The sequence below is a fragment of the Ambystoma mexicanum genome, chromosome 7q, assembly GCF_040938575.1.
Source record: "Ambystoma mexicanum isolate Mex_15411 chromosome 7q, UKY_AmexF1_1, whole genome shotgun sequence".
In the NCBI taxonomy this organism is placed as follows: Eukaryota; Metazoa; Chordata; class Amphibia; order Caudata; family Ambystomatidae; genus Ambystoma; species Ambystoma mexicanum.
Window position 1 is genome coordinate 1,024,532,674 of NC_090941.1, and position 17,484 is coordinate 1,024,550,157.

General features: G+C 45.2%; 1 protein-coding gene across 1 annotated transcript in view; it reads right to left on the reverse strand.

Moving 5' to 3' along the window:
- Positions 1 to 10,336: 10,336 nt before the first annotated feature.
- The window catches only part of LOC138528536 (transmembrane O-methyltransferase homolog), a 101,971-nt gene continuing 94,823 nt past the window's right edge, over positions 10,337 to 17,484 (reverse strand). Inside the window, exon 3 of the mRNA XM_069640293.1 lies at positions 10,337 to 13,766. Within this exon, the coding sequence (XP_069496394.1) occupies positions 13,446 to 13,766 (321 nt within the window). The 3' untranslated portion in view covers positions 10,337 to 13,445. The remainder of the gene's footprint in view (positions 13,767 to 17,484) is intronic.

The following is a 17,484-nucleotide window of genomic DNA, read 5'->3' on the forward strand; positions in this document are numbered from 1 at the left end:
CCCCTGAAATACACGTAGCCCGCTCCCCCAGGCCCAATCGCGTGTAAAACCATGCAAACCCCTGAAATACATGTAGCCCACTCCCCCAGGCCCGATCGCGTGAAAAACTTCACGCGAACCCCTGAAATACACGTAGCTCGCTCCCCGAGGCCCGATCGCGTGTAAAACTTCATGCGAACCCCACTCGCACAGGCACAATAGCAGAATGGGACATTTATCATTGCTGTATATTGGCGCTTATGTGATGCGCAGGGACGCTACCTTCGTGTGGCGGACGTGTTTAGACCTGTGCGTGTCTTTGGCCGTGCGCGGCTTTGCCCTATTCGATTCCATGAATACGTGTGGTTCGCGTGCGTGTGGGCGTTCTGTCTGCTTCCCAGCAGTACATCCCAGTTACGCCCTTATTTTCGCGTGTTGTTCCCCATTCCGCGCGTTACGCCCCGTGTTCCGCCCCCTTTTTGGTGTGTGCGCCGAGGTTGTGCGCTTTCACTGTGTGCGTCGCGCACGCCGTTCGGGATGTTGCAGTGACGTGTGCGCCATGCACGGGTTTGGCGCACATCCCGATGAAAACACACGCCTGTTTTTTCACACTCGCGCCTGCTTGCGCTACTTTTTTCGGCGCACGTTGGTTCCATGAATCGACCCCAATGAGTTTCCTTTGAAAAATAAGTGTCTCTATCATCAATATTTTTCCTTTCAACCCAACCCTTTAAAACCCATATATGTGTTAACTTTAAACATTCATTCCTTCTACTCCTCAAACTATCCAGAAGAGACCACATCACTCCAGCCCTAAAAACACTACACTGGCTCCCAGTAAAACATTGCATCATCTTCAAAACAATGTGCATAACGCACAGGGCAATCAGCGGACAAGGAGCAGAATTCCTACAAAAGAAAATAACAGTCTACAAACCAACGAGACCCCTCCGATCAAGCAACAAAATCCGCCTGGAACTCAAACCATACCTTAAGAAAAAACTTGGAGGCACCTCCTTCTACCACTTAGCCACAAAAACCTGGAACAACATCCCAAAAGATATAAGAAACACTGAAGATCACCTAAAATTCAGGAAATCACTAAAAACCTGGCTCTTCAACACCACAGACTAAATCTGGAAACCGAAATCGGAAAAAGGATGACTAATCCGGAAAGGACACGGACATCCCTGACCCAAGAAGGTAGCTCCCACGGCACTTGGACGGGTGACACCGGATAGACAGGAACATAGGCGGCACGCGTGAAGACTGAGCCAACTCCCCCAGACAATCCCACCAACACTTTTGCCTGTCCCTTAGTTACCGCCAGGTACAACAGTGGTGTGGAATTGTCAAGATATTGGCAATCACCACTCTACCTGAGAGGTTGACATTGGCAGGTGCACTGGCCACAGGAGTATGAAGGGAGGATAAGGGGAGCTATGAAAGAGCATGTTAGAGGTGGGGGCCAGAGGAGTAGGGAACCTTGTATGCCAGTCGGACCCAGATCAGGACAGAGATGCACCAGGGGAGACTGCGCAAGCCGAGCGCCTGAATTCAGGATAGAGACGCAAACTAACCAACCCTACTAACAATTTCCCTTTCTGCATACACCTCTCAAACTCCAAACCAAACACAACCAAAATCTACAGCACAACAAACCGCACAAACTTCACTACATTTCAACAACAAAACAAAAACACACATAGTCTTGCACAACATTACACAACGACTACCGGCCGCAAAAACACCCCAGGCCCAGCCAACGGACCCACCAGGCTGAGGCCGCCAACAGCACATCACTGCTCTCTTGCACTTTTCCTGCCTCCTCCCACTAACTCAACCTCCCCTCCTCTTTCAGAGCTGCCAGAGCACCAGGGGACCACTCCGGTGGTGATAGTGCGCAGTACAAATGTCCTTTAACATTAACATTATCATTAAAACAGTAGCCTGTTAGGGCTTCACCCTGTACACTGTATCTTTCAGTGCCCCCTTTGTTCCATAATATATGCCTGAAGTACAGGCCTAAAAGGTTGCATTTTGGAATAGACGGTATGAAGGCCAGAACAAGACTGGCTGTACTTGCACACTAGGAGAACGTCAGACGGAAACAAGCAAAAACTGCAGGAATTTTCGGGATGCCTTTTTACAACAAGGAGTTTACCAAAAGAAGCAAACTGTGTGTGACAAAGCCAATCTTCTAGCAGATGGATTTTGAATTTGTGAAAAATATGACATTGAATGTGCTGGCCATGCAAACACAAAGGCGCCCAGATATCCTTGGTATGTATGGACCCTTGGGTCGGGTGCGCCATACAAATAAATAAACAAACAAACAAACATGGAATTGATACAGATTTTGATTGCAGGGCCCAGTCTATGCCACAGAATATTGCAAAAGAGGTTTGCCCTCCCAAACCGGAACTTGTTGAAAGGTTGACTTCAGGAGTCAAATGATGTGTGGTTCTCTTCACAATGTTTAACAAAGCCAGTTTCAACCTTTTGCACATTGTTTGGAAACTGTTTTCATTGTGCAATAAATGGAATAGTATGTCACTAAAGATATAATTCTGAAATTATATATTTTTCATTAATTGCTGTTTGTGAATTAATGTCACTAGATAGGCCTTAACATTTCTATTCTTCTTTGTTTTTTGTATTTATTACCAGCAATATAATTGATTTATATTACAACAATAAATGTCAGTCTGATTATTTCAAGTTTGTGACTCAAATCAAATCAAATGTAGAAGAGACCGGTGAGCTTAACACCAACAGTTGCCAGGAGTTACTTTTGGCTCCCCTAGGCCAACTAATGTAACGCTATAAAATAGCTCTTTGTTCCCTAGTGGTAGCACCTGGAGACCGGATACTGTTGGATACCCAGGTACTTCTTGTATTTCCTGCTTATGCAATCGTAATTTCTCTCACAACTCACAATAGTTGAAGAATTTAAGCAGAAGATTGGAGCAGTAGACCTACAGAAACTCAATGTCTCCAGAGCTCTGGTCCTCTCCAGGCTGGACTACTGCCTCAATCTGCCTGAATCATCCCTTCACCCCCTTCAACTAATCCAGAATAGGACTGCAAGACTTATCCTTGGCCTCAAACCCAGGCACCACATCTCTCAAGCCCAAAAAAAACTCCACTGGCTCTCAGTGGCTGTGATGATCAAGTTCAAGACCCTCTGCAACATTCAGAAGGCTTTCTGGGGACACAGGACCCCACTACATCCTGCTCATTCCCTAAATACGGTATCAGGTAATATTTTCGCCAGCAAAAATATCGCTGAACATATGGTCGTCGGCAACGGCCATAGGCGATATTTTTGGTGGCGAAAATATTAGGTGCAGGGGTTGCGGGGCTGTCCCCCGCACATAAGAAAATGATGCGAGGGTTGCGGGGGTGTCCCCCGCAGGGTCCATGTGTTATTTGCGACGCAAAAATATGTTGATATTTTGCATCGCAATATTTTTGTGGTGAAAATATCACATGGAACCCTAAATACCTCCCTCTTAGAGAGCTTCTGTCATATGGATAATAGATAGCCTTTAAACAACTGAATGGATGGAAAATAAACTCCACCAACCTGGATCCAATGAAGCAGCAAGCAGCAAACAGCAACAGGGAGCTGAAGGTAAGAGTCCCCCCCGAATGCTCTGTGGACCCCAGCCTATGTAAACAGAACTGAGAGGCACAGAAGACCCAGGGAAACCCTCTGGGACAGAAAACCCTGGAGTCTTGATTGTTGATCAATGTATCTTGAGGTGATGGTGTCACAGGTATGTTGCGTGCATTTTGGAATTTCCCCTATACCTCAAATAGGGCTGTAGGGCAATGGTTCCCAGACGAGATAATCTGGAAGGACTGTAATGTTCGTTGTGCTAGAAAACCGTGATAGAGACAGTTAGTTCAAGAAAAGGGAAAGAGAATAGATATGAGAGAGGTTTAGCGGGAATTAACCTGTATAGGAGTCTCTGGATTGCTCAAAGGACGGAAATGGCAGATTGAGCTTGAAGCCAAAGATACTCGTGCTTGCTAGGACCCTCACAGAAATAATGTGCAGGCTGTAATTACAGGAGACGTTAGTATTATCCGCAGGGCATGTTGAACTAAACGCAAAGGTGACCCACTAGCGCTTACCCCGATATTGATTTGAAGATTCGTGCCTGCGAATGGAAGGCATAAACAACTGTGAGGAGTATTAATAAGCCAAAACAGCTGGTCCAATGTAGAGCGAGGAAAGTACCAGTCGGAAGGCCAGGTAGCATGTAAATGTTCCACGCCACCGACCGAGGATTCCGAGAAGCTATAAGAACAACAGTATGGGTACAGTTACTCAAGACGGGATGATCAAAGCACAGATAGTCTAAAGTAAACAAAAGTAAGCAAAGGCTCCGAGCAGACTTACGTAGCGTCTGACAAATGAGTAGTGATGCATCTAGCCACAGGCATCCACCGTATATATCCTGGAAGCCCTGGAAGTTGGAGTGTAACACTGCTGGTAACTAGTGTGTGCACTGTATTGAGTGAAGGGAACAAATAAGTGGCCATCTTGGGAGAGTCATACTGTACACAAGAAGCACGGCTAGCCCCCACATGGAGCAGCCGCAGCCCGCGCTTGCAATGGTCCATGACAGTATGCACCCCCTTCAGGGGTACTCCGCTGGGCTTGCCTGGATGTAGTTGATAGAAGCGATGAACCATCCGGGGCGCATGCACCCCAGTAGCTGGTTCCCAGGAACTGTCTGCAGGAGAGTACCCTTTCCAGTCCACCAGGTACTGTAGATGACCCCGATAGTAATGGGAGTCGCAAATATCAGACACTTCGAACTCTGGTCCGGTAGCAGTGGAAACAGGAAGGGGATGAGAAGATGATCCGCACTGGAAGCGATCCCGGAGGAGCAGGCTTGATCTGTGACGGATGGAAAACCAGATGAATACGGTACCATGAGGGAGGCAGTTGGAGCCGGACTGCTGCAGGTCCAATTAGGTGAAGGATCTGGAATGTGCCAAAATAGCGTGGGGACAATTTGGATGGGAATAGATGTCATGGCAAGAAACGGGAGGCTAACCACACCAAGACCCCGACCGAATACTTGGGAGCAGGCTGTCTGATCCGATCTGCAAACCGTTTGATGCAATCCTGGAAATCTTGGAGGGCCTTGTGAGCCGATTGGTGACCTTGCTGAATGTCCATGACAAGGGCATCCACATCGGGCATGTGGGATGTGGAAGGAGCTGCAGTCGGAAAACAGTTAGGATGGAACCCATATGTACAGAAGAAAGGACTGGATTTCAAAGTTGTATGGTGCACGTTATTGTATGCAAACTCCGCTAATGGTAGGAGGCCAACCCAGTTTTCTTGGGTGGCAGAGATAAAGCAACTTAGGTAGCCTTCTAGAGTCTGGTTCAGATGCTCAGTCTGGTCATTGGTCTATGGGTGGTACCCTGAACTAAGGGCACAGCAGATGTTAAGGAGTGAACAAACCTTTCGCCAATATTGGCAAAGGAACTGAGGGCCTCTATCGACACTATAGTTTCAGGCAAACCATGTTTAGCAAAAACTGTCTGAATGAAGACCCTAGCCATGTGAGAAGCTGTTGGGACCTTTGGTAGTACAACAAAATGAGCCATCTTAGTGAAATAGTCTATGACGACCAGAATGGTGGTATGTTGTTCTGAAGGAGGGAGATCTACTATGAAATCAGTTGATATGATCTGCCATGGTTTGTCAGGAATGGGCATACGGGATAGAAGTGCAGATGAATGATGTTGGGGTGTCTTAGTTTGTAAGCAAATAGAACAGGAGAAGACCTACTCTCGTATATCAGTAGTCATGTGGGCTACCAAAAATGTTGTCTTACTAGGGCTAAAGTTTGAAAACACCCCTATGTCCTGCTGCCTGGGAGTCATGGCACATGTGCATTATCTCAACCTGAAGAGTGGGAGTAGGAATCAGCAATTGATGATTGTGAAAGTAAAACCCATTCTCTAAAATCAAATCATGCCGTTGAGCCAAGGCTTGACATTTACAGAATGAGCCAGGGTTTCTTGTTTAACTGTGTGCAAAAAGTCTGTAATGACCTATACAAATACGGCCTTAGGTAACATCTTTTCTGACTGAAACTGGACTGTGGAATGATCTTTACGGGACGAAGCATCGCCATATAGATTTTGTCTACCGGGAAGGAAGGTAAACCGGATATTGTATGGTGAAAAGAAATGAGCCATCGGGCCTGCCTACTGTTCGTGGTCTGGCATATTACGGCATATTGCAGAACTTTCAGATTTTGGTGGTCAGTGCGAACTTCGATAGGAAATTTAGACTCCAATAAGAGATGCCTTCATTCTTTGAAGGCCTTCTTAATGGCCAGTAGCTCTTTTTTGAGCACTGAATCGTTTAATTCAGAAGGGCTTAAGGTCTTAGAACGATAGGCCACAGGAGATTCTTGACCCGTATTCGATTCCTGCATTCGGATCGCTCCAAGGGCATAATGAGAAGTGTTTGTCTCTAGAATTAACTTCTTATTCTCATCTGGCATGATGAGTATGGGTTCCATGGAAAAGGCTTGTTGTAAACGCTTAAATGGTTAAACGTGGGAATCCCATAGGAATGGAACATCCTTCTTCAGCAATCTTGTGATTGGTAAAATGGTATCAGAGAAGTTTGGAATTCATTTTCTATAAAAGTTGGTGAATCCCACAAAAGGCTGGATTTCTTTGACTGAAGTCGTTGGTGTCCAATCAAACACCGCAGATACCATGGATGCATCCATGGCTATACCCTGAGCTGATAAAATGGATGGAAAATAAGAAACCTGGGAACGATGAAATTCACACTTCTCCATTTTACAGTAGAGATAAAACTAAGACTAAGACTAATCGTACATGCTTGACGTGCTCTTCTTCTGTGGTGGATAACACCAGAATATCATCTAAGTAAATGACTACATAATGTAGTAGCACATTAGCGAATAAATGGTCCATGAACCTTTGAAATATTGTTAGTGCGTTTGAGAGCCCAAATGGCATCACATGATACTCATAATGTCCGAATGGAGTGCGAAAGGCAGTTTTCCACTCGTCTCCTTCTGCGATCCGTATCAAATGATACTCTCCCCTGAGATCAAGCTTGGTATATACAGTTGCCCCATTAACTGCCTCTAGTATATCAGGGATGGGGGGCATTGGATACCGATCTGGTACCATGATTTTGTTGAGACCTCGATAATCCAGGCAAGGGCGAAGTTCGTCTGTGTCTTTCTTGGGGATGAAAATAACGAGGCCCCTGCTGGTGAGGTAGATTCTGCAATCAGTCCATTCTGAAGATTTGTCTGGAGGTATTCCTTCAATGCCTGTTTCTCCTTTTGAGAAAGCATGTACATGCGCCCGAAAGTAATGGGTTCATCCAGTACCAAATTGATATGACAATCATCTCTTCTGCGAGGTGGTAATTCTGCAAAGTGGAGTGCAGCAATCCAACTCGGATTTTCTTAGGTTGGGTAATAGGCGTTTTCCTTTACTTGCTTATGCAGATGACACAGCTTTATTAGCTCGCACTCTCAGGTCCCTACAGTTCCTTGTTAATGAGTATGCCTAATTTATGGATACTCTGGGGCTGAAGATTAACACCCAGAAATCATCTGTCATGGTGTGCTTTAGGGGGAAGCGTTCCCCAAGGTTTAAAGTTATCTTTTGTAAGGAGGGTTAATCCCTATGGCAGAATATTTTGATTACCTGCATGTGAGATTTTCATTGAACTTTGGGGCTGAGGTACATGTCGAGAAGCAAACCCTAAGATTCAAAGAGGCGACTGGGGGTGTAGCCAGAGCTTTGGGGTAGTTTAAAACAAAGCCGATAGAGCTGGTGCTCAATGTTTTTCATGGCAAAGCCTCTTCTGTGGTAACATATGGTATGGAGCTGTGAGAATTTGGCAAAATTGAACCTATCCAGGTGGTTGAGAACATCTTTTTTAAGATCATTTTGGGACTACCTGGGTCTGCTCCCAATTTTGCAGTCCACCAAGAACTGGGTTGCTGGTTTCTTGCTGATCTGGTTGCATCCTTACCTGCCAGACACTGTTTTAGAATACTAAAGCTATTCTGACCCAGGAATTAATTAGCTATCTTGTGCTTAGAAATACCCATTTGAAGATCCCTTGGTTTAGGTATGTAAAAGCTTTGTTAGTGGATGCGGGTGTGGGTCACCGCTTTTCTACTACTGCTTTTGCATCTATTAGGGCTGTAAAATCTGCAAAGACAAATGTACTCCATTTTATTTGGGATAAGAGAGAGTCCCTGGAGTTTATGAGACCAGCCAAAAGGAAACATTCAATCATCAAGTCCCCTGGTTTGCCCAAGTATCTGAGCTGGGCTCAGCAGTCGTCTCAAGGCATTCTTGTTTCTAGGGCACATTTGAATTGTATTCATTTAAGATATGTGGTGGCGGCTGGATCTAATGAGGAGAACATGGACCAATCATGTGTGCTCTGTGGGGTGCTTAAAGAAGACTTAGCACATTCTTTATTTTCTGCCCCGCTTTTTCAGCAATAAGGGAGTACACATTGAAACCAGTTCTGCAGGGCTCAGGCTTTCAGTGTTATGAGCCAGCTATGCATTTTTTGTAACGGGCGGAATCCGTACAGGTGGGGTGGGTTGTATTGATTTTTTTTTTTAAAGCGTGATTTGTCTTTGAGAGCATTGTTTTAAGGTTTGGTTAATTTTGAACTTTGTGGTTTTGTTTTGAAGGGTTTTATTATGAGGGGCATATTTGATCCCAATAATTTGAATTTGTGTTTGTAATGTTGTTTGTTTATTTCTTGTTGGGATTTTATGGTATGCTTTGTTTTACCGGAATAAACAATAAACATACATACTTGAAATATTTTGTTGTTTTTCACCGCACAACTTGTCATTAATATTGTTCATTTTTGTTGCATGTGTTCCCAAAACGAAACTCCCTCTGACACGCTGTGAACGCTGGATGAAGGGTTGCATTGTTATTTATCCTTGAATCCACAGCACTAACAGTTTGAAGGACAAAATGTGTCAAATATCCACAAATAATTGATAGGATTCACTATATTGAAAGCTTATATAGGAAAGTTAAGTTTCTATTATGAGCTCTGTCTTTCGAAGTGGTTGGTCATCCGCCACATAGGAGAATGGAAACACAAGACACAATGGGCCTCATTCCGAGTGTCTAATTCCACCACACTCTAACTCTGCCTTACTAGGCTGATGCACCTGACAGGTCTGACCTGCCAGGCGCTACAGCCCCGGTGGGTGGAGTTGTCATGGAAGCACCAGCACTGTTAGCAACAGTGCTGGTGCTTCTGTGTCCCCAATCCCATGGAGTACACATTCCGCCGCCTGATATCCTGGGCCACTAGGACTTGTAATGTTGCAATGATACCGGGATATCAGGTGGTGGAAATGGTGTTACGAGTTCGGCGGCAACCCGCCAGTAGCACCGGCGGGTTACTGTGAAACTCGTAATGAGGCCCAATGTAATCAAAGTTTTCAATAATATTTATGCATGTGAGGATAGCAAGTGTGCTTGCTATATGCTATATGATTCACGTTGTGACGGGTGAATGTTCAATTTGACGCAAATAATAGACATTGTACGTATTCATTGTAAATTAAATTGATAGTTAACATAAATTATATACAATTATAGATTGGGTACTGAAATATATTTTTGCATTCTTGATTTTACATAGTTATATTTTACCGATGTGTGCTTGTCATGGGTACAGTTTACTGGTCCACGGCTTCTTCAACCGTATTTGGACAATAATCATCAACAACGCGTCTGTGATAACCATTATTTTTGACGATCGCCAGACACCAATCTGTCCTTTTGCAGTTGCAGTAATAAGGAGCAACATGACATCCTATAGGTTCAGAAAACGTATGGATGTGAAAGTGTTGCATTTGATATTTAAACATCTAATTTCTTCTCTGTAATGGAATGTCATGTACGTCGATCAGATATCGGCGATGGAAGATAATAACTTTCTGTGAAAAATGCAGATTGGGATTAATCGATTGATGAACAGAATCAGCATTATAAGATCACCGTTTACAGTTAAACAAAAAATGAGAACCATGCAATGTTCAGTAGCTGTAGCCTCTATTGGAAACAGCTGCCCATGTTTTTGTGGACTTAATTACCTCTTTTCATGCCCGATTTATTGGGCCAATACAATTTCTGAATTAACTACCCCTTTAATTCTTCCTGTTTACACCTGGTGCTAGGGCGGGAGTGTACATTTGTATTGCTGCCATCTTGAGAGAGAAACAGCTGCCATGGAATCCCGCCACCAATAAAAGGACATACATGCACGTCACCATCTTTCCATGTTTTTATTGAGGTCTGAACACAAAAAACATTAACAGGCCTCATCGCAAGGAGGTCTCTCAGTGGGTGGTAGGTGAAACAACATCCAGGTATGTATATCCTTAATGGTTTATTTCACCTTAACCCCAGCCGAGTGTTGTGCACAACAATGAAACACAACACAGTGTGTCACACTATCAACCGCTTGTCCCAGTCTCTTGTTTCACCAATTCAGCTTCCCTGTCCTGTTAGCAACAACCAACCATGCCCTCCCCCGCGCTCCTCTGCTCAGTTTGAAAAAGGTATACTTGGAGGTAAAGCACATCTACATGATGCCAGCTCAGTACTCTCAGCCACAGCATGCCTAAGAGCCTGCCCTTCTGGCCATGCCCTTATATCTTCAAGTGTTTGATACAGTCTTTTCCAGCTTTTTACCAGATCTATGAGCTGGGAGCAGACAGCGAGGGAGCGTTGAGTCTCTCTGGAATATTCTCATATGGTTTTCTCATGAAGGCCTCTTCCACTCTGTCCACCCTTTCCCCTCTCCATTCTTTTCCTCCTTCAGTCAACATAAGGAATGCTGTCATTGAGCTTAGCTATGAATGCCACCATTCTCTCATCCCCCTCCCCTGCACATAAAGCAATATTAACTGCAATGAAGCGTGTTACGAGACTCTAAAAAATAAATAAAATAAACATTAATTCTCATGATATGTGACTTCCCTGTCTTCATTGAACTGTGGTATCTGTCCTGAAGAAGGTAAGAGTAAGGTGCCCAGCTTGTCCGATATTATAGGCAATAAATCCCTCCACCTAACCGAAGTACATAATGTCTATAGCTCCATCATCTTCTATTAATTATCAGTATTAGAATTTAGCTATGTCAGAGCTTACATGACGGCACAAAAGCAGAAGAACATTGTATTGAAAAGCAACAGAGAGTTTGGGGCATGGCTGAAAAGGGCACATCCAGGAGGAAGAAGGACCAAGGAGTGGGGACACCGCCAAAACAATTCTCATCACAAAACACAACAAAGTAAAGCTTCTGGTACGACAGGTGTGCATGGGTTTTCCAGACCACCTGCTGAGCCATGGGTCGACCACCGTCTACTGTGCTCAAAGAGTAAATGCTTGCAGTGAGTTCTTTAACTCAATGAATTCTCCTGACCCCAATCTAGAACATTTAGGTTTAAATCGCCATATCAGTCAGAGAATAATATCCATGCTGTATTAAATGGCCACTCTAGTTGTATATCTTTTTAAGTTGCTGGATGTGTTACCAGGGTTTTTCTTGATATTGTTTTTTTAGGACATGTCAGGTTTTACAAAAACACTTTCAAGGTCCTTTCATGAGGGATCTGTGCCAGTCATTTCCTTCTTTCACATCCTGAAACAGAGTCTGCACAGCGCATGACTCCTGGGATCACCTCTCTTCAAGGGTGCAGCTTATGGTGTCATGCGGCACTGAGGGTCATTTTGAGGAAAGGATGGCCTGGCAGGAAACCCCACATCAAAGCACTTTTAAAGTGCTTTTTATTATCTGACCATGATTGATTGAATTAGGTTTTTATAAAGTGTGCATCCATCAGAGGCATCTTAGTGCTGGAGAATACAACAGGGGCAATGTAGCCTAAAACAAGTGCATCTCCACGGCGTGCCTTAAAACAAGATGATCTTCTATGGCGTGAAGGTTAGAAGGCAGTGAGTTCCAAAACGTAGCCGCTGCGATAGAAAAGGAGCGTGCCCCCCGTTCTGTTCAGGAGGAAATGCACAACAGGAGGAAGTTGAGCATTCTGAGAGCGCGGGGGGTGCATTGGAGCATATGGACAGAACTTTTCCTGCAAGTATTCTGCCCCGTGGCCATAGAAGGCTTGATGGACAATGTATAGAGACTTAAAACTGAATCCTTTTTGGACCGGCAACCAGTGAAGCGTGCAAAGTACAGCTGAGATATGGCAGCCATACAAGGTATCAGTGGCTATACCGGCTGCCAGATTTTGAAGCATTTGCAGGCAGTGAAATAAATACAAAGGTTGGGCAAGGAATAGAGCATTACAATAGTCTAATCGGCTAAGGGTAAGAGGCAACCACCAAAGAGCACAGATGACTGGGAAGGAAGGGCAGAACCTTTAAGATAACTCTTAACTGAAAGTAGCAAGCCTTACAGACAGCACCAACCTGTACTGCAGTAGATAGAGATGACAGGAATTTGAAGCCTACATTTTTTACCTCAGATACCGGGGAAGGAAAAAGGTCTAACTCTGAGGGCCAAACGGCTGAGGACCAAGCAGAAGAGAAAAGAGGGCCAGAGCGAGGACTGTTAGGGGGATAAACCACCAATACCCCTGTCTTGATTCCATTCAGTTTCAGCCAGTTGCTGCCCATCCATGTACCCACAGCCGCCAGGCAACCCCTAAACTGAGATGCTGTGTCCGGCTGGCCGAAGTCCAGTTGGACGATGATTTGAGTGTCATCATCATAGGAGTTGCAGCGGAAGCCGTGGGTGTGGATGAGCAAAACAAGAGGCTGTATGTAGATGTTAAACAGGGACAGAGACAAGGCGGATCCCTGCTACAATACATGGATTAAAGAGATCCAGCTAGGCTGTTGTTATTTAAAGATCACAATCATTTAGGAGTTGCATTGCCATTTAAGTTCATTTTTTTCCCCAAAGTCATTAAAAAAAGGTTACACAGGCTAAACTTTGCTACTTTTCATTTACCCGTTAATTATCGGGGATCCGGAATTGGAATCTTTAAGTGAAAATGTATCCTAGTCAACCGAGATCAGAGAGCTGCCAAGTTCACCAATCAAAAAACAAAAACTGGTTAAGCATGTCCCGCTTACAAGGCGTAGCAAGAGACGGTTGGCAAGAAGGGGCTTGCAACTGTCCAATTATTTTTCACTTGCCCAAAGGGAGCTCAGTACATCTGCTCATATGTCAGGCAGCTTCCAGTTTACATAAGGCAACATTCATGCAGCATAGACCACTGTACTCCAGGTCAACCACACATGGGAACACTGCACCCATCTGTGTCCATCGATACATGAAACAAGAAGGATTTTGTCAAGAAGATGCTAGGGTGACTTCCCGCCTCAACAGGCACCCCTGGTCCACTTCAGAGCAGCTTGGTGTAGGAGAGCTCGGCCATCCCGTCCCGGATGGAGCGGAAGTATTCCAAGCTGGTGCGGTGGACTTTGCACTGGTATTTGCCACAAGACTTGACGTACTGCAGGAAATGGGGGGCCCCGGGGAAAATAACATTGTCGGCCAGTATGATGGTGCCCTCCTGCAGCAGGTCGTGCTCCTCCAGCAGCTGCAGGTCGCGCAGGTAGAAGCGCTTCCAGTGGTCTATGAACACAAAATCGAGTTTCTGCACGCCGTACTTCTCCTTAAGCTGAGGGATCACCTCGTCCGAGGGGGCCTTGATCAGCTCCACCTGCCCGCCGGGCCCACCGGTCAGAGGGAAAACAGAGAAGCAGAAAGAAGAGGATGCAAGTTAAGTTTTGATCCACACCACGGCATTGACAAAAGCACATATACTGCACCTTGACCCCCGCCCTCAGTATGACTGGAAAGCAAAGTAGAATGAGTGCTGCATTAGCTATCAAAAAGATATTTCTCTCCCAGAAAAGAAACTCTAAAGGGGTTACACACTTGAAAAGGGGACCAAAGGCAGACAAAAAGACAATAGTAATTGTGAGCATCATTGAGAACATTATCCTGTACTAGACACTAAGATTACACTACACACCATTAAGACTCAGGCTTGACCTAGGAGTGTACAACCAATGGCTCCCCAGAAGTTTTTGACTACAACTCCCATGGTCCCTTACCATTGACTATGCTGGCTAAAGGGGATAAAAGCTGCAGTCCAAGACATCTGGAGATCCAAAGGTTGCAGCTCCCGCACTTAGAGAGTTCCCTGGCATGTGTACCCCTGACATAAGGCACACAACCCCTTGACTGCCAGCCACACAAATCCAATCTAGGTTCATATTATCAGTCTCCCCCGAGCCTACACGAGTAAACTTCACATTCCCTTCATGCCTTTTCTCATGCATGTCAGTCGCACTTCTTACAATGTGGGCTGACTGATATGGCCAAGACATAGGCTCTCATAACAATTTTGCCGGTATTCCGCTGGTAATTCTGGTGGGATACCGGCAAACTGACCTACCGTTTCCACCGCCTGATATGCCGGAACTACCAGGATATTACACGTGGCAGAAAGGGTGATAAATCCCCATTCCATGGAGTCCAATAGAACTCCATGGAGGGGGTTGCCGGAAATACTGGCTGTTTTTTGCTAGGGGGGGGCCTAATTTACCTCCAGCTCTTGGCTGGAGGTAAATCTGGGAACCCCCACTGGCAAAACTGTAGTTTGCCAGTCTGAGAAAAGTGGCAGTCACAGTATTACCACCACTTTTACCAGGATTTTTCCCAGACCGGCTGGGGCAGACCCATGTGTGAACTTTAAGGAGGGGTCAGAGCCTGATCGAGGGAAACCCCTGGAAAAAAACAAGGAAACTGAATTGTGCTTCAAGGATGACTGGGTGAACGGCAGAGTTGGGGAGGCGAGGCCAAGCCTGTGGTATTAACCTTGACTCGTGGAAAACTGCAGAAACAAGAAGGAAGACGCACACAGCCAGTGAGTTGGCAAGTGACCTGAGAGACCGGTGTGTGTTAAAGAGAGTTGACCCATGTTCTGTTAGTCGAAGTGGTCCTGCAGAGGTCTGTAAAGAAAGCCATGCACATTCCAAAGTCTTTGACCCCCGAAATTGATCTGAGCCCTGCTGAAGGGGACCCGAAGTGTAAGAAAGCTTGGGGAAGGGAGCCCCCTTGCAAGTCCTGTTGGACATTGTTTAAAGAGGTCTAAACCCGACAGACGGGGACCTATGTGAATTTCATTTTGAGGTCAGAGCCCGGCAGAAGGGGACCAATGTTGAACATTTGGGTCTGACTCCGACAGAGGGGGACCCACATGAGGTCTGAGCCCGGCAGAGGGGGATACACGTGAATTTTGTACTTTGAAAGGTCCGAGCCCTACTGATGGAGACCGCCGTGAACTTTGTGTTTTGAAACGGCCTGAGCCTGACTGAGGGAGACCGGCCTCAATGCACGTTATGAACTGCCTTTAATTTTGAAGAACCTGAGCCAGAGTGTGTCATCCTGCCTACAGAGATTGCTTTATTCCATGCTGCCTGAACCTGGGGAGGAGAGCTGTCTCAGACACATTGATTCCTTATAGTTTTGCACATTACTTCTTTTGCATGTACATTTTCCCCACACATATTTTGTTACATGAGAGTAACGGCTGGGATTAGGTTTTGTTCCCATAGGCCATTTTGTTTTGAAAGACTCTACTAGGGCTGTGTTATTTATTATATTGATGGTCGAGTGTGTTCCCATCCTAGACGTAGGGCAAGATCGGCATTCTTCCAATCCCTTTTTCAAGAACAATCGAGGTTTTCCAAATGTATCTTTTGTGTCTGTCTTGCTTTTGATGCCATGCTTCCCTTACACTTACCCACAGAAGAAAATTTGGGGTCTGTGAGAATGAGAAGCCGAGGATGGGTCTGCAGCCAGGTCAGAGGTGTGTTCTGTTTGGTAGCCGTGTGGTGGTGATAGGGTAGGTGTGACGTGCTTGTGCAATTGTGTTGAATTGAAGCACCCCCACATCTCCTCTAAATAATCCTACTACCTTTGTATGAGCATATTTGTCAGTTGTCGTATTCCACCATGGTCTGTATGGGATCACTGAAGGAGGAAGACTTTGCCAACCAGCACAAGCATACCACCAATGAAATCTGCCATCCACAAGATCGCCACCATACGCCACGTCCAGTGCACGCAAGGGGAGGAGCTTTCAGTCCCTAATAACAAAAGCAGACAGGATTTTTTGGAGGATAGCTCAGGGGCAACATGCTTGTCTTGGAAGCAAGACAATGCGGAGCAACAAAGGTTCGATCCCCGGGTCCGCGCTTAGAAACCTCTGGATATTAAGCACGTTATAAATAACCAATTATAACTATAATTATGCACCTTGGTGTTACATTTAGTGTGTGCATTACATTAGAGAAAGCAAGCAAAATTGATCTCTTCATTGAGCCCTTTAGGTGTAAGGTTTCCAAGGCAGTCTATCCAAAATGATTCTCTTGTTCAAGTCTTTGCTGTAGATTCATGTGAGGTTCCTCTTTTTGAACTACCTCTAATGTAATGCACACACTAGATGTAACAGTAACCTTTTTTAGTACACAATTTTATCTATACAATGGTTTTTTTTCCCTTTGGATGTAATAGGTATGCCCTTTGGACAAGATGGGTGTCGGTATAGCAGTTTAATGATAATGCAACGATTATCGACTGGTCGATTTACCTTGCATTGAGAGAATCATGAAGTTTTGTAAACAAGCAAAGAGTGCCGATTAGTAACGAGATGCTAAATGTATAATTTATAATTGTCCCCATCTGGACACATTGCACCGATGAAACCACAGTGACAAACAGCAAGGTATGCAACTACATAACGGCCTGGGTGGGTGCACAGATGAAAGCCACACGACAGTAGAACTTTTATACTGCCCAATGTAGATTTGATGATGAAAATGCATATGTGGACCTTTGTACCTGATTGTAAGTGTTTTTTACGGATCGAAAGTGACCTCGCGATGACGATACGTTACCTAGGTGACACAATATCCCGCCCCCACGCTCACGCGAGGAGGTGGGGCCGGAGGCACGTCGGTTTTGTCCAATCATGGACGACAGACGGCGCCGATATCTCCTTGGTGACGAGGCTACTAAGCCGCGCACAGTCATGCTCAGAGTATTTTCTCTTCTCTTAACAGAGACACTGCATTGACATATCTACATTTATGAGGCGTTCACATACGAGAGCGTGTCTGAGACGGAAGTAGACAAATGTGTCGAGAGCGGTGGAAGCCCCCCAAGATCTAGCCTGTTGGGGTGTGAGGAATTTCCCCTCGGTAAATATGTCACCCATGGATTTCAATTTTAGCTTGCCTGTCCAATTTAGGTAGACTTTCTCTGTAGTCAGGGAAATTCCAGGAATTAATCTTATTGGGAGGAGAGGGAAGAACCCGGTTTGGATGTCATATCTCTGTGCTATCTTCTTCCAGATTTCTATGGTAGAG